Source organism: Idiotropiscis lumnitzeri, chromosome 2 (genome assembly GCF_059441095.1).
Source record: "Idiotropiscis lumnitzeri isolate Australia: NSW breed Sydney's pygmy pipehorse chromosome 2, RoL_Ilum_1.0, whole genome shotgun sequence".
NCBI lineage: Eukaryota > Metazoa > Chordata > Actinopteri > Syngnathiformes > Syngnathidae > Idiotropiscis > Idiotropiscis lumnitzeri.
Genome location: NC_142392.1, coordinates 3687205 through 3704497, shown reverse-complemented (window position 1 = coordinate 3704497; position 17293 = coordinate 3687205). Strand labels below are relative to the sequence as shown.

Genomic DNA, 17293 nt, shown 5'->3' with positions numbered 1-17293 from the left:
TAATCCCTTCTAGGATGAAAAAATGTATTCTGTCACGCATCAATCTGCTCCATTTCTGGTAGGCTACATAACGTATTAATGCTGCTATCATTTAACATCTTTTTCATGTGATCATTTTTATCGAATCAGGTTGTCATGAATTAAGCAGCATTGTACAATCAGATCTGACTAAATAATTATATTGCTCTTATTTAATAATATTCACCTCAGTTAGGACTCAAACCATTTCAATTTAAAATACATTAATTGAACTATTTTCCGCCATTCCCAAAATTCACGTTTGTCTCACAATAAAATCTTCCACGTTACATGACCAATTCAAAACATTCCAGCTTCAAAGTGCTCTGCAGCACTATTTATCATATTAAAAAATGTTCACATTAAAAAAAGTGGAGATTTTTTGTTTATATTTTATTTCACGTTTTTTGACCATTCACACTACTTAAATTCATATTCTACATTTTAAAAAATGTGATTCAGCACAATTTCTGTTTCGTTTTAACTTGACAGTAATCACATGCAATTCATTTGGAAATAATTTTAAGTAAATACTAGTTTTACTGTGTGTGTAATGTTTGAGCTTTTTTTTAGCTTCTCATTTTTGCTGAATGTGATTATCATTTATAAATAGGTAAGCTACAGTAAAAGGCCCAAAACAAGGGACACAGACTCCTTATGTCTGAATCAACATTTTTGTTCTTATTAATTGTTATTCAGCCAACACTTATAAGTTAACACTTAGTTTTGATTAAAGAAGTGAACAATATGTTTATATTTTTGGTTTGATATGCTCTAAAATTCACACAGAGCTGCTTGTGATGATTTTGTTGGTTATTTTAGTCGGTCAAAAGGGCCAAAATATTAGAAACTGCTCACTCAATATGATTATATGGTGCAAACTGTACGGTATCACAGCCCTGAGGAACACCAGTAAGACTTTCAAAGTGTTTCCTTTCTAACATTAGCATACATTTAAGATATTAAAATTATCGTTCTGTTTTTCTGCAGAAATGGCCGCCTCAACGTCCCTCGACGTGGAGAGGGTGAGGAGGAAGGCGCACCGACCTCCAGAGGTGCAGCAACCCGACCCGCTCAATGAAATATTTAAAGCCTGCCATTTTCGCCGCAGTGCAGGACAAAACCATGACGTAATGCCAAAGTCTTGGTCCATCCCGTCCCATTGGTCCTCCTCATGAGGCTGGTGGTCATGTGACCCCCTTTTGCTGCTGATGCTACTGCTGCAGCGGCGGCGGCCTTTTAAGGTATGAGCCATGCCCTCAGGCACCACAACAACAACAGCAGGTTGGAATCCATCGCAAGCTTTTTAATGGATCATTTGCGCATTGTTAGAATTGAGGGTCAAGTTTGAAGCGGGCTTTGTTGCTTGATGAGTCATTTTCAATAGTGCTGAGTCACTTCAGTGGCTTGATCAGGGCTCAGTTTACTAGTAGAATCATATTATCTCAGAGCTACTCTTGACTAATAGATGAACCGTTGACTGAGTACAGTAGATTGCTTTCTGTGTGTAAGTCATCTTAATCATTATCTTGTATTACTGCCGACTGAAATGGTTATTGTTATTTTAATATTTACATTATCATTAAAAATGTGTCACAAATATACTTTTTTGCAAATTGGATACATTAATTGTATTCTATTGTATGAATTATATATATATATATATATATATATATATATATATATATATATATACACACACACTCTGTAGCAGTCAAAAGTTTGGAAACACCCTTTAATTCAATATATAATAAAATATAACAAATGTTGATCAAAACAGAATAATGTTTTATACTTCAGAACCTTCAAAGTCAGTCCCTTTTTTCAAGTCTGCTTTATGATGTGGAAGATGCTTTATGAACTAGAATGACTTTCAGTTCACAGCTGTGCAACATCAAGAATTCATTTTCGTGCCTTTTAAATGTGTTTAGGATCATTTGAATTTGAAGGTGTTTCCAAACTTTTGACTGGTATTGTATCTGTGTGTGTTTATTTTGTCTGATTAAGTACAGTTCAGTTGTATATATCTTTGAAGTATCGCTCAATACATTTTCATTTTATCTTTTTTATTTTGGTACGATTTTTAGAAATTTATTTGTACATTGTATTTCTATATATATATATTTTTTTTTTTTTAATGATCCTATTCATTTTCCTTTGAGTTATTTAGGCCCGCGTGTGTCATCACATTTGATAGCATAACATAATTTTTTAATGCCAGGGTCGTGTGTCTCATCATCTGATCATCACCTGTTCCACACACCAGCATGTTAAATATTCATCCACCTCCAACAGGTGATCTGAGGCTCGGGTGTCTGTCTTCCTGCATGCAGGTGGGCTGGATGTCAGCGTCGCTATTCAGCCACGCCGGTAACCTGAAACCCGTTTCCATCAACTTTTGAATATTACATTAACTCCTGATGCCTCCCTCTGTGCAGGTATCTGACTAATTAAGAGCAGCAGGTAAGTGGAAGATGAGGAGGAAGAAGAGGAGGAGGAGGAGCGGCGCCTCCATATATGAGGCATCCTCACAGCATCAGAGCCAATTCCACTGGAGGAGAAGCAAGCAGAGGAAGCTGCAAATCAAGCAGGTTGTATGCCTTCCTTCATCTTTCTCTCCATTTTTATTCTGCCGTTAGCCATCTGGACGTCATTCGATCCGGCAGCATCTCAGGCCTGAGAAGCCTCAGTGGCATCTAAGCCTGACATGAAGGAGGAGGGGCACCAGGGTGCAGTATGGTGTGGCAAATGTGCTGATGTCTGCGTAATTGTTTGTTTAATCATCAAGAGAGTCAGAAGGAAGGGGGTAGTTATTATTGTGGTTTTGCATCATATTTTTTCATAATAATTTTGCTAAGAGGTTCTATGGAGGCCCTGTATGCTACTCAAAGGGCCTGCAGGCCTCCTCGAAGGCCTCAGTCTCATCATCGCTGAGTTATGTCAATTCCAAATTCACAGAAAGACAAGTGTGATTAAAAAAAAAAACAATAGCATTACTTGAAAAAAAAAATAGATACATCCCTGCTGAGTTAGTTTTAGAAGAGGCCCACAATATCCTAAGTCGGCTGTCCAGGGTGCATCAATTTTAAACTAAAATGATTTGTATTTATGTTAGAAGACTAAATAAAATAGATATGATAGAAAGTAAATCTTGTTAATAAAAAAATGCCGATAATGATACCTTTTAAATTAATGGAATGTTTGAAACAGTGCTTGTATTGCGTGTCATTAGCCGGTGTCCCTAATAAAGGGGCCTTTAAATTTGAAATCCGTCCGAACAAAAATCAAAATGACTCAAATGTGTATCTAAAAAAAAGAAAGAAAGAAAGCGATAATGTAACGTTAATCAGTTTTTCTACGGTTGGGTCAAACCAAATAAATGAATTAAGAGGGGTGTTCTGAATTCGAAAATGGCACGAAATTGTTTAATCCTAAAATGGAGCGGGAGGGGCGAACAAAATGTCACACACGTTTTACATTAAACAAATATCCAGCACTTCGAATGGGACGGAGGGGTGAGGTGAAAATTTTTAAAGCCACCTGCGGAAGTGGTGAGCTCCGTTTTATGCGCATGCGCATTTGAAAAAAGGTGCACGCCAGGTAGAGCAGAGAAGGTTGGGGGGGGCAGAGCGGGTGAGAGAGAGAGAGAGAGAGAAAGGGCGAGAGAGAAAGAGAGAGAGAGAGAGAGAAAGAGAGCGAGAGAGAAGCTGGAGTGAGGCTCCGATTGACATTTGATACTCAGGAAGTTGACGACGCCGCTCGGATTCTTCTTTTGTCTCATTGGAATTGTGCGCTGCGGCTCGTGAAGACGCACAGCAAACACTCATACATTTTATTTTTTTTAATTTGAACGAAAAGCATAATCATTACAGAATAAAAACATTCGAGTTGGCAGCCCCCTGATGACGCAACACGATATGGAGGCGCAATAAGGTATGAGCTTTATTTCGTATTTATCAATAATTTCCCTGGCGCTGTCTGTTCATCTTTTTTTTTAATCTGTAAAAGAGGCGGAAAGGTTAAAAAAAAATACGGCTCAATTTCTTGAAATACAAATATTAAATCGAAATCAATTGTAAAAGTTCACAATGAATTCCCATGCGTTGCAATGAAGCGGTTATAAATGTACTTGCGGATGTGTTATGATTATTTAGCCGCTATTTTAGTCAAAAAACGGCAATTGAAACGTTTCAAATGCGTTGCACCTGTTTTTGCACCTGCGCCGCGGCACCGCTATTAACGCTAATGTCGTTTGTACATTTGCGCAATATAAATAGCCAATTAATATATTTATAAATATATATATATAAAACAGTCAGTTAAATTCATCTTTGACGTGGGCGTGGATAATGAGCGATAAAACGATTTAAAGGCCCCCGTTGTTTTTCCTGCAATTTTTTTTCTAAATTTCAACTTCAAGAAAACGTTGCATGACAGGAGCTATAAATCCTCCGGAAATCAGCATTGAAGTTGTGGGGGACACAAATGCGATTAAGTGAAGAAGGGGCTTTGGAGCAGCTCCAATTAACGATGGCACGTAAGAAAAAAAAAATGTACACGTGATAAAAGAACGAGTGATTGATGACGTTATTTTTACATGTTCAAATGTAGAAATAAAACAGATTTTAATATTATTTATTGTGTAATTAGAGGCAACAGTAACGATAATATCCCCAAGGGTATTTTGGATGACGTCATGATGGGGGACATAAAGTGCTAAATTGCTAAATTTATTTTCATAATTCACACGCTACCCCCAAACACACCTAATGTCATTGTAAGCTCATTAAGAAATAGCCAAACAGGACGAGCGGTTCTTTTGGTGCCTCCTTTTTAGTGCTATTGATTGAGTCCAGGAAATGGCGATGGGAGCCATTTGGGGCGTCTGAGGAATCACTTAGCACGCAGTTTGGATGGCCGGGAATCAATGGAGTGGGCCCAGGGTGAGCCAGATAATGGCCGCACAAAAGGGTGGGGCGTCTAGGACGTCTGGGACCCCGGCAACAGCGTCCTCGAGTCAGGAGAGCAGCATCACTGCAGGGATTGCGTAGCACAAAATGGCAACCGAAGCCCAACGCGCATTCGGCATTTTTTTTTTTTTTTTTTTGCCATAGACTTGCCGCAGTGTCCTCGATTGACCTAGAGGGCGGACATTTTCTAGCATCGGTCGGTAGATGTTAATTGAAGCGATCGAACTCGATGGAGTAAAAATGTTTTACACGTTTCCGCTGGAAGGTCGTAGCTTGTGTTCGCTGTGGATTTTGTAGCCACTAGGGGGCGTGTTTTTGTTCTTGCCTTTTAGCTTAATTTGTTAGCCCCAATTGATCCACGTCAATGTGCTTGCTAAAGATTTTTATTTTTTTATTTGATCATTTTACAAAAACATTTAAATATAATAGAGGCACCTGTGCTCACTACTAGGCTAACGATTTGCAGCTACCAAAGATCAAAATCAAGATTGTTTTTTTTTCTCAACTTTTTTTACCCTGTTTAGTCAAATATTTATATTTAAATTGCTTTAACAATATTAAATCTGTTGCAACTCTGTTTTTCGGATTTTGCTGGTTCTGCCCATAATCTGTTCCTCTCTTCTCTCCAGGTTTTTCCCGAGCAGTCCGAGTCTCCTCCCGACAGTCTTGACATTGACTCCTGTTCTGTGTATGGCACTGGTAGAATTCACTGTGAGAGCTCACTATCAGTGAATTACCATAGGGCCATAAACAGAGCAGAGAAAGAACCACAATGGCCGCCGCATACTCAGGTGGGCATCTCATCTTGATGCGTCTCCATGACAACAGCGTCAATCTCTCCTCCGTTGTCTTGTGCCCGTTTTGGCACTAGCACATTTTTGCTTCTGTGTATATGCTTTGAGCAATTATGTGTAGTGCCAATATGGGAAAAGACAAACATGCGACATGTTTATGTAGTTTGGTGGACTCACGAGGCTGATTCCCTTCTTCAGGCAGCTCTCCGGTGGTGTTTGGCAATGGTAGAACTCACACTGGTGAGCTAGAAGGATCCGGTGGTTCTAGACTTGCCAACTACTGCTCGAGAGAAAACCCAAGACTGACCCCACCGACCCCCCCCACGACCCCCCACCACCCCTATGTGTTCCGATCCCAAGCCAAATGAGTGAGTGGCTGTTGGTGGTGAAGGGCGGGGTGACGCTGGGTTCTTCCCCTGCACACCACAGCCTCAAAGCTCCCGCTTTCCAGGAGGACCCTGAACGCAACAAACAAGACCAGTGCAGGTAAAAATGCTTTTTGTTTTTTAACTTGGAGCGCTGAGGGATGGGCAAATGAAGTCGAGTTATTGTAGTCATTTCATTGTGAACTTTTTAAAAAATGTTTTTTTTTTTTTAAATGAAACCTTATAAGATGTACCAAAAAAAGAGTTGTGACGCAAAAAAAGGTTGAAAAAAAAAACCTGACAACCCAACTCCAATGAGTAGTATTTTAATGTATGTTTTGGGTTAAGGACGTCATTGGAACAAATTAAACTTGTATATCAATGCGCCGCTTTATATGAATTGGAAAATATTTCAAATTTCAAAACACATTAAACAGGTAATATTTTGTGTTCAAATCTGTTTATTTTGAAGTCATAATTATGCAAAACAGCTTTTTGTTTGCTAAGCAAAATTTTAAACCCAGGCCACCATCAAAACAGTGTCGAGGTGTTCCTAATCAAGTGTCCTGTAAGCAATTTGTCGACAAAACTCTGCAATATCAAGTGTGTGCCGTTTGTTTCCATGGTTACACGGGAGATAGAAAATGGAAGCTTTTTAATGAGTCTCCGCCACTCCAACGTGACCAAACAGCAGCGTGGTCCCCCTTGCGTCTTGCCTCTGTTAGCTCCGTGGCATAATTGGCCAAGGGTCCGGTGTCATCTTACCCTTCCCCTTTCATTGCCGCCTTCCCCCCCCTCCTCGGCCCCCCCCTCCCTTCCCAAAGAAAAGAGTGTCTTTCCCAAAGCTGTCGCGGTGGTCAGCGCCATGAACAGTTAAAGGTCTATAGTGCACGCCTATATCTGGGTCAGGCTCGGTTAATGTAGGTGACAGCGGGATGTGGGGATTAAACCTTCTTTATCTGCCTGCGTATAAATCCCAAGCTTTATAGGCTACGCTTCCCATTCGGCTAATATTATTTGTATTGTTCTTGACTCAGGCGGCGCAATGTGATGATTGTATTGTGCACAATAAACACTTGCAAATAAATAAAAGACTGATTCATTGTATCCCTCTCTGCAACCAAGTGCATTGTGGGCCATTACTCCAGATGGGCCGCTCAGCTCGAGTTACAGCCGCATTTTTCACCTCACCAAAATCCCCCCCACCCCCTCGTCTCGTCCCATCCACCCCACCCTTGTCCTCCTCCTTCCTCCATATCTCTCACACACATTTATCCACACAGGCTGCCGGGGAGACAGCGCGCCGCCTTTGCTACCGGCATTAGCGCAATGAGATTATGGTTACGCATTGTCTGGACTGGCGAGTTGGGAAAGGTGAGGGTGCCGTTATCAGGCGAGGAAGGGAAGGGTGTAGTGCGGACAAAAGTATTGGGACACACCTGTAAATCAATAACTCCCAAGTTTTTATTCAACACTGGTCAACTGTGAAGTTTAATCGGAGATGGCTGCATGTGTCCCTAGGCGCCAATTTCAAAAATATCTTTTCTTTTATTTTTAGCACATCAGGTTTTTGAGATATTTATATGATCATTTTACCATGCATTGGAATTTATAGCAATGGAAAAAAACACAAAAACTAACCCCTAATTAAAAAAAATTACGTATCATGTTTAAAACTTGAATTACTAGAGGGAAAAAAAGGCAGATTTGGAATGAGCGCAAAAAAAAATCAAGAAAATTATACATGCAGCACTAATTAAAAAAAAACAAAAACAAATGTAGCGGTCGGGCAAAGTGTTCAGCCGTTTTGTCATATCTTTATTGTTACAAACACAAGGGACCAAAAACGTTATTTTATTCATTGCTGCAAAAGACTCATAATTAATCAACCGATTATTGGTTATCCAAATTTTATTCTGCCAAATATTGGCCTCAAAAATCCACATTGGTCAGGCCCAAGCGAGTAAGGCACCCCAGGGTTCATTTCCTCTATAGTGGTTGTGTTTCAATAATATTGCCCCCCCACCCCTTTAAAGGTCCTTCTTGGTGCATAAAAAAAAAAAAAAATTGCCTTTGAATCCGAAAGCTACAGGAGGCCGTGTCTCCTCTCCTGGCCTTGGCTAGCCACCAGCTTGTGTTTCTGCCTGCGTGCAGGGCCCGGGATGCACGTATTAAGAAACGATTAGTAGAGATTAAACCTCCGCTCTGGAGTGCGCCCGCGCGCTCTGCTCCCCGGCTACAAGGACCCGTCGAGCCGCGGCAATCAATAGCTTCTTCCCTTTGCATGCGCTAATCCTACACCCAGCAACTTCACTGCACAGATTGGACGCTTCTTTTTTCTTTTTTTTTAAATGACTTCAGGGCCTGAGTCCAATGCCGTAACACTTTCATCCACTATAAATGTGCCAGAGAGAATTTGAAATAATTGCTATCACCGTTCCTACTGTTTCTGAAGGCATTGGGTAGATTACATTGACATGGCAACACATTGCGAGTGAAATCTGATTGGACAAAATAATGAAAGCCGTGTAGCCAAGAGAGAGACGCTACAAAAAGTCAACCGGTTCACATTTGAAAAGATTTCCTGCACTTAGCTAAGTGGCGGGAGAAGCCCCAAGAGGTGCGAGGCCTTTTTTTCACACGCCCACCAAGGCGTTTTGATCCCACTGTGAACGCGACGTACGTGCAGCAAAGCAGGAAAAACGGTTTCATCAGCGCGAGCGCGACCTGGCCGCGGTTTTAATCTGGAGGACGAGGGATGTAGGCTGATGCCTGATAGATTAAAGCCCGTGCGCCTCTCTCTCTTTCTCTCCCTCTGTTGCTCACCATGTGTGTGTGCAACAGAATCCATGCCCCCACCCTCACCCCCCCTGAGCAAATCCCAGGTTTTAAAGCCGAGGAGGTTGGGGCGGCTTATGATGTAATCACGGCCCTGTCTGTCACGGCAGGGAGGATGCGGGGAGAGAACGTGGAGGTTAGAACGCTTTTATGCAAAGGAGAAGGGCAATAGGAAGCATACTGGGGAAAAGTTATGAAATGAGTGTACGCTAAAAAGCAAAAAAAAAAAAAAAAGGTGCACCTGACCTAATGACGAATTGATGCAGATGTGTAGTAGGCCTAATTATAGCTTTTTTTTTTTGCTAAATAATTTATTGACTAAAATGAAGAAAAACAAATGTAGAACAAATGATAATAATGACAGAGTAAAATAAAATAAAATATGACACACTAAGTGCCCAAGAATGAGTTATTTCTAAATATGCGAAAATATAAATTTACCAAATAAAAATTAAATGCAAAACGATTTCATGTCAATATTTGCGCGTACACAAATGAGCTTTTAGCTTGCTGTCGTTGTTGGCTAAATTAACTTTTTTTTTTTCGACTCCATGTTTAAATGATCAATTTATTTAATTATTTTCAAAATATCAGTATGATTTAACAAAAAAATATATTTAAAATATTTTTTGTCTATGAAATTGTTTTAGTTAGCCATTAGCATTCATTTTGAGCCGTTTTTTCCAATTAATTAAAGTCATCATTGTATCCAAGAGACATAAAATAATGACGTGAAATTTAACTGAGGCAATTCGAATCACAGAAAAGATGTTAAAAGTCAAGTAATTTTATTTCATCTTGTCCACAATCACAAAGCATTCTGCGAAGAGTCATGACACAATCTGTACAACATACTACACCATCTATCCTGACAGAGCCAATTTACAAACGGATAGAGTCAACAAAAGGTTGCAAAGACATAATAGAAATAGACACATTGGCAACATGGAAAATGGAGGATGGCACAGTTGTGGGGGAAAAAAAAACCAAAACATTGTTCAATTCATTTCTTAGATTAAAATCAGCTTTCAAATCATTACAGCCTACCATTATTTAAAAAAATACCTGATGTACTTCCTGAGTACGGTGATGTGTTAAAAAGTAATATTTTGTCAAGTGGAGCATACAGAAAGGAGTGCAGGTATCGCTGAAGATTTTTTGGTTCATTTTCAATGACTTTGAAAGAGCAAATAAATACCTAAGGAAAAAACAAACAAACAAACAAAAAAAAAAAACACTTTACAATGTTAACATAGGACGCATCACATGTACTCCCCGCCTACAAAAGTTAATTTTAAAACACTTTTGTACAGAAATGGGAACCGAAGGCCAGGACTCGCTTTTCCGGATGGGATCATTGCTCCAGTGTCACCACCTCCACCGCCTGGCCGTCGAGCGTCATGGTGCTGTCGATGCGCGTGGCTACCGGCGCCATGGCCACCTGCACGGGCCTGTTGCCTTGCGCCAGGCTGGTCACCACCGTCTGGTACATGCTGACTGGGATCTGGACCAAACCTGGAAGCAGGCAAATATTCCAGAATTTATTCAAATGTATCCGTGTTCGTCTATGTTAGCCGTCGACGAGCAGAATAATTAACTCCTGAGGCATTGGCTTTGAGTTCTGTCTTTGCACGTTTTTAGGAATTACCTTCAAACAAAAATAATGTATTCCAACGATCGAGTATTTGGGAACAATGGGTCGCTTGAACATCCACGACGCTCTCCCCCAGCACAGCTGTGAGTGCCTGCAGGGATTACCGCCGCCGTCACGTGGGCCTCCCGCTCCACCCTCCAATCTGTCCGTGTCACCGAGCCAAAGCCCGCGCGCACCGCCGTCCGCATGCGACCGTAATTGTTTTTAAAGTTAAAAAGCTCAAATCCCCGAGGGCTAATTGTCGGCCCCACTCTGGCTAAGCCCACTCGCCGGTGATTGGTGACAGAGTGGACGAGGGCTTGAGTTACGGGGGCCTTCAAGCCGGCCCGCGTTGAGTGGCCACTCCACGACGCTTAAAAACATTTTTTAAAAAAGGGCCGCACGCCAATCAGCGGGACGGCGCACTTGAAACGGCGCCCTCCACTCCGCTGATTAGCTCGATAAGGTCAATAGCGGGCAGAAGGACCGGCCGTGGCTGCTCTCGAAGCAAGCAGTCACTCTGAAAAGAAAGTGACTTTACCCTCACAGGCGTCTTTGATCAAAATCAGATGTCGCGGCCGATGTCAAAGTGTGCGCCGGCTTCGGAATGGACGCTAAAGTTCACGCGTGAGCGCCGATTGACAGCTGGTCCTCGTGATAAGACATGAACTCGTAATGGAGTGGATCAAAGCTCTTTAGGAGGGACGGGGGCGGGGGGCCTCGAGGGAACCGGTGACAGCTTTACTTTGATTGATTGACTTAAGCGTTGAAAGCTCATTTGTTGTATTGATTGATTGGCCATTGAAATCTAAAAATGTATTGTCGTACTTAGAGACAATAAGTTGAATTGAGAATCGTGTTTTGAAATAGTTACACATGTTTGATGATAATTGAAAACAGGGAAATAGCAATAAACTGATTTTTTTTTTTTTTCCGGGTTGTGGCTAAATCTTTAGAGTGCCTTGTTGTTGCGGCCGTGCGTGTGCGCACATCATGGGGGAGAATGCGGAAGACCGAGGCTTCTCGCTGGCATGGCCGCTTTAAAGCGGAGCATCTGAATTCATTTGGAGGTTTCTCGGTGTAAACAAACCCCAAAAAAGTAGATCCCGAATCGCGACGGTTTTACTCTTGCACTGATGGAGATCGTACAGCATTAAGAGAAAGACGGGAGTGACGCAACAAGTTGTGTGCCCGACACACGCCATCTGTCACATCAGCACGGAGTAGATTAGCCTCGGAGAAGCCCGCGGAGGGAAGCTTAAAACTTTGCTACGCTAATTGGCTGCAACCTAAGAGCGAGGCTGAAAATGTAATAAATTAATTGTTGCCACATTCTATTACCGTTCATTTTTAGCGCCCCTTTCATGCCTCTTAGTATTGTCATATGCTCTGCTTGTAAGTGTTGCTGCTCCATTTATTTATTTATTTATTTTTAGAATCACTGGTTTCCATGCTAAGTTTAAGTGTTTTGTTTACAGAGTGTCTTTTGGGTGGGAAAACTTATAATGTATATAAGAGATATTTTCCCCCCGATGAGTGCCACCTACTGGTGTGGAGGCGTGTTGTCCGACAAAAAAAACAAAAAAAAACAAAAAAACAATAGAAACAATGACTTAGAGAGCAGAAGAAAAAAAAACTACCTGTTGCGTCCTGCACCCCTGCCAGCGCCCCAACAGCGGCCGCCGTCTCGGCCAGGACGATTTGCCCCCCGCCCTGGAGCGTGGCCTCCGCCAGCGTCGCCACGGCATGCGCCGCCGCCTCGCTAAGCGTAAAACACAAGATGCACAATGTGTTCAAAACACCCCCCCCAAAAATGCTGTAGGACTTTTAATCAATGTGGAATAAGCACACGTAAGGCTTACGTGTGCAGAATCGGAGGTACATGCTGTCTGGGGGGGTTATTTAGGAAATGTGCGTGTGTGTTTGCAAAGGGGGGCGAGAGGGGGGGGGGGCAGGAGTCTAAGAGGCTTTTCCAGTCTGGACTTAGGAAGAATCTGTCACAGCTCTCTGAAGGTGGCAGGTGCAGCGGCGTCTAACAAAGCCGTTTTATTAACCAGATCACGGTCGGGCTGAATTAGCACGAGCCGGCTACGGATATGAACTGACGCTAAGTGCGCTGGGGAAAAAAAAAAAAAATTATGAAAACAAAATGTTCCACAGGCTAGCGCAAGTAGAGGTGGCGCGGGGACTCAGGTGGGTGCAGGTAACAAGCCCCACTGGGGCAGAGTCATTTGTGGCACCGTCGCCTTGACGCTGGGAAACCTGCTGACATGCCAGCATCTTAGCTTAGCAACACGTGCTGTCCCCAAACTAAAAAAAAAAAAAGTCCGACAAATTATGAAAGAAGCTGAGGACATTTAATTTTATGTGATGCACGGAATACAGGCGCTCAAATCATCTTTCCCCATTGAAATGAATGGAAAAGCAATTAATGTGTCCCCCCCCCCCCAAAAAAAGGCCTCCAAAATGGTCGCTTTCCTGACCTGTTGATCGCCATGGTGACGGTGGCTCCCGGCTGCATCTCGTGACTGGCGGCGACGGCGGCCTCCGCCAGCGACGCCACCGCCTGTGTAGCCTCGGACGCCTGTGTGGTTTGGATTGTCATCTCGCCGCTGTGGAGTGTGGCCCAGTTTTGCTCCACCTAGCCAGTCCGTCTCATCAGAACGAGTTGGCATGTCCAAAAGGACTCCGGCGTGGTTTCGCTTACCTCGCCGTCCGCCACTGTGGAGTAGTTGACCTGCGCCACCGTCACGCCGGGTAGTTCCGAGGCGTCGGCCAGCGTGGCCACCGTGTGTCCCGTCCCGACCTGGATGAGCGACACGGTGCCGTCGGGGTTGTTGATGGTCTGCACCACCGTTTGCGAGGGCACCAGGTGGGCGATGCTCTGCGCGGCGGCCAGGTGGTGCTGCGCCGTCGTGGTGGTGATCTGATGCTCCTCGAAGGCGTACAGCAGATCCTCGCGGCCGTGCTGCTTGTAGCAGTTTTTCACGATGGTCCGCAGCGCCTGCGTCCAGGACACCTTGAGGGGTTACAGAAAACAAAGGTCATCACCAATTAATTGAAATTTAATGATTTCGATTTTGGCAAGAAAAAAAAAAATGTTGGATGGTGCAGTGTGTGTGTTCGCACTGAATCATCAATTTGTTTTCCGCAACTAATTGGAAATTTTTATTTATTTTCTTTTTTTTTTTAAAGGGATGCCTGATTTGTCGCACATTATCACGTGCTCACCCTCTGTTTCTGGTCCTCGGAGCGTACGTCGCTGCGCACGTTGGCCCAGGGGATGTCTTCGGGCCACCACACGGGCTTGCAGCTCTCCTTGCCCCAGCCGGGTTTGCCTCGGCCCGTCGAGTACTTCAGCATCTCCGGGATGAAGGCTCGCAGCTGCGCCTGTGCCGGAGGAGAAGAACAACGAGGCGGGTGAGCATGACACGGACGTGCCCTTGAGGAGCCCAAAAAAAAAGGAAAAGTCAGGCGAGTATTGATCAGAACCATGCCAGGGTGGCTACGGCCCGCAAATAGCAACACGCTTTCTAAAAAGGGGAATGAGTCACAGACTAATCTATGAGCGTGGCACCAAGGCGACGTGTCGGGCCAGACCTTGGCGACTAATAGAATAAAACGCAGTTTAAGGCTTTTGACTTGTTGGAAAGTCATTAATTATTTTTTTTTTTTTTTATCCCCTTTTCAGGCGGGGGGGTAAATTGCTTAGTTTTAGTTTTTTTTATATGTGGAGTCTTTAAGTGCAAGACCACAAAAAAAATGAGGACAGAAGAGTATGAAGGCCTGGTAAAAAGTACTGGGTGTTGTAGTATCGGAATGTTTTACAGATTTCGATAAGATTTTTTTCCCTAAATTTCTCATTGCAAAAGGCACGAATCTCCCGACAAAATTCAGACAGATGGCAATCTTCACGAAGGACGTCTTGCCGAATGTCATCCTTCATGTACAGATTGCATTGTTAAGCCTGCCAATGCGCTCGTTGGCGCCGCTAAGCTGCTCGTCGTCACGTCATCACTTCCCTAGCTTGGCAGGCTGGCCGTGCGCTTTAGTGCCAACGTCCTCGCCGTGCTGGTAATATGGGAGCATCGCCGCGGGGGGGATTATATCGCTGCAGCCTCTTGACATCACCGGCTAAATTTGGTCGTGTCCGAATTAAATCCCTCCCCATGACCCAAGTCCAGATTTTCTTCCATTTTGTTGGTGTCTTGATACGACAAAATGTCAGATGGCCTAATTAGTGGCGAGCGAGTTAAGTGGCACGCTGTCCCGTCCTTTCCAACACCCCGCCCGTGTTAATCCCCCACCCTCGCCATTTCCGAAACCCTCTAAAATGTTTCCCGATCCGTTTTGCTAACATGGCTGAGGTTGTAATTACGGGCTCAGGTGCCAAACCAGCCGGTGGCACTAAAATGTAAAACCCTTTAAGGCGAGCGAGGCAACAGGTTACCGCTGCTAATCTCATCCTTCCGCCAGAAAAACACACCTGCCCGCGCGGTTTACTCGCCGACGGTCCCGGAGGGGCCGCCGCACTGGCAACGGGGCGGAGGAACAAGACGGGGCCCCGCGGGAGGGTGAGGAAATTAACGCAGTAGGCGACTTTTTACCTCACTGAGCCTACCTTGTGCTCATTAAGGTGTTTAACGACTAGAAATGATGATAGTTTTCGAAAAGGGCTGGCGAAACATGGCAGAAGTGTATTGGAGGCCTGTGGTGTTGCCAACTGGCGCCCTCTGCAGGCTCGGGCTGGGATTAGTAAATTGTTTTTTGATCGCTCAAACCATTACTATAAAAAATGAAATATTCAATTGCCTTGTCGTCTTGTGGCAGCTAATTTTATGTTTTGTTTGTCTTTTTTTTTTTTGTAATGTTCATGGCTTCGACTCACACGTGAGCCAAAAGGGCGAACGGCGCCTCACCTGGGTCATCTTGTCCACGGAGACGGGGATTCCGTCGATTGTGAGGGGGGGTAGCTCCGATGCCAGCTCGCCTCCGGCGGGGGCGTGCTCGGCCAAAGCGTTCTCCAGGTCCTCCAGCATCATGCCCTTGTACTTCCTCACCTGGACCAAACATACAAAACAGACGTTAAGATCACGTAAGGTGGTGCTGTGAAAACACCTGGTTCAAAAATAAGATCATTACGATTTACAACGTCGTTATTTTTGACTTGAGTGTTTTTCAAGTGAGTCGAGGCGCGCTCACCACATTCTCCAACGGAGCAGCGCCGAAGACTTTGAAGACCGGGTTCGGTTTGTTGGGGGACATGCACAGCACGATGGCCTGCTGGCCCACGCGGGTGGTGTACTCGTCCAGGGTGGCCCTCAGCTTCCTGTCGGCAAAGCTCCCACTTAGTCCCTGAACGCTCACGCGACTAACTTGCGTTCTCTGTCAGGTATTCGCGGCTAACCTGAGGAGGCGCGTCTGCTGCCTTTTGCGAATGGACGGGTTGGATTCAAAGATGTGGGGCCGCTTCCTTTTTTTACCCGTCGCCACGGCGGCAGCTGCGGCCATGCCGACAGGACCTGGGAGAAAATTACCGACAAGAATGTGAGTGCAAATACAGTTTAGAAGTTTTCATTAATACTGTCATACAGAAAATATTTGAAATTAAAATGGGAGTAAATGGAAAATAATGCAACAGTGCTACCTGCTGGTCATTTTTAAGCATTACATCAATTTTTGGTGATTTTCGTTTAATTGGACCAGTCATCGCTTTTTCATGCTACTGAATACAAAAGCAGTTTCATTGTTCTGCTTGTCAATTTGTGTCGCTGGCATAGATAGATAGAAGTGATTTTTCGTGGATATTTAAATGGCTAAGAATTAAATATCTGCTCGCTGTACTAGAAATCACGATATGTGATTTCAACATTTTTTGACACATGAATGGAAAAGCAATTTCTGAGCACAACCTGCGGCGGCTAGATGAGCGGTGACCTCATCGTTGCCGGCCGAGTTGAGGATGTCCGTGTCGTCGTAGGGGTCGTCGTCCGGCGAGGAGGTGGAGTCCTCGTCGGCGCTCATCATGGACGCGTCTGTGAAGGTGGTCACGTGCACCTGTAACACACCCAAACAGCGATATTGAAGCCGCTTAACTTGACAGCTGATTTTCGTTTTTTTTTTTTTTAAAGTGCAAAACCTGCTGAGTGACGGCGCTGGCCTCTATGGTGGTCATGTGTTCAGACTGGTGGACGGAGTGATCATCCATAACTGACGCCTTCGTCTACACGGCTGGATCCAGGGTACAACGCCTGAGGATGGATCAACAGCTATTGAAAATATTCAAGAATTAATAGATGAACCAATAACTAACTTGATGGTTACTGGTGTCAACCTATGAGTTCAACACTTCCAATGTGATATCATATTTACAAGAGGCCCAGCGATCACTCGACAACTTCAAGGTAAAGTTAATTTATGACTCGAACGCTTGTCTTGGAATAAAAGGTTTGCAACCAGCTTTGCGAGTTAGCGTCTCTAACTGGCTAACAGCTTGTTTCAGCTCCGATGTTACTTTACAAAACAAAACTTGACTTTTGACCTGTTGATTTTCAGGTGGAAAAAAAATAACAATTGTTAATTTTCTTTTAACATGTACTTATAGAGCACATTAAATGGAAAAGAGTTATGAAACTCAAACATTTCAAAATAATACATTTCATCCATTAGTGGTCA

At 43.7% G+C, this 17293-nt stretch overlaps 1 protein-coding gene and 2 long non-coding RNA genes across 3 annotated transcripts; 2 read left to right on the top strand and 1 right to left on the bottom strand.

Moving 5' to 3' along the window:
* Positions 1-3777: 3777 nt before the first annotated feature.
* On the top strand, positions 3778-12208 carry LOC148341314 (uncharacterized). The gene is made up of 4 exons (XR_015842333.1): positions 3778-3951; positions 5618-5779; positions 5981-6268; positions 10299-12208. It is a non-coding gene; the product is annotated as an uncharacterized LOC148341314 (long non-coding RNA).
* nrf1 (nuclear respiratory factor 1) lies at positions 9757-17207 on the bottom strand. Its single transcript, XM_088288856.1, has 10 exons — positions 16758-17207; positions 16531-16675; positions 16026-16140; positions 15821-15947; positions 15538-15678; positions 13850-14008; positions 13326-13637; positions 13102-13259; positions 12259-12380; positions 9757-10500 (listed from the first exon to the last, which is right to left on the bottom strand). The coding sequence occupies exons 1-10, from the start codon at positions 16824-16826 to the stop codon at positions 10340-10342; spliced, it is 1509 nt and encodes a 502-aa protein (XP_088144982.1). The 5' UTR covers positions 16827-17207; the 3' UTR covers positions 9757-10339.
* Positions 15202-17213, top strand: LOC148341312 (uncharacterized). Its single transcript, XR_015842332.1, has 3 exons — positions 15202-16165; positions 16514-16661; positions 16750-17213. It is a non-coding gene; the product is annotated as an uncharacterized LOC148341312 (long non-coding RNA).
* Positions 17214-17293: the final 80 nt, after the last annotated feature.

Coding starts and splice junctions, on each gene's coding strand:
- nrf1 (XM_088288856.1), bottom strand. CDS start 16,826: ATGGATGATCACTCCGTCCACCAGTCTGAACACATGACCACCATAGAG. Junction 15,948..16,025: donor CAGCAGACGCGCCTCCTCAG/GTTAGCCGCGAA, acceptor CTTTGCCGACAG/GAAGCTGAGGGCCACCCTGG. Junction 13,638..13,849: donor CCGAGGACCAGAAACAGAGG/GTGAGCACGTGA, acceptor TAACCCCTCAAG/GTGTCCTGGACGCAGGCGCT.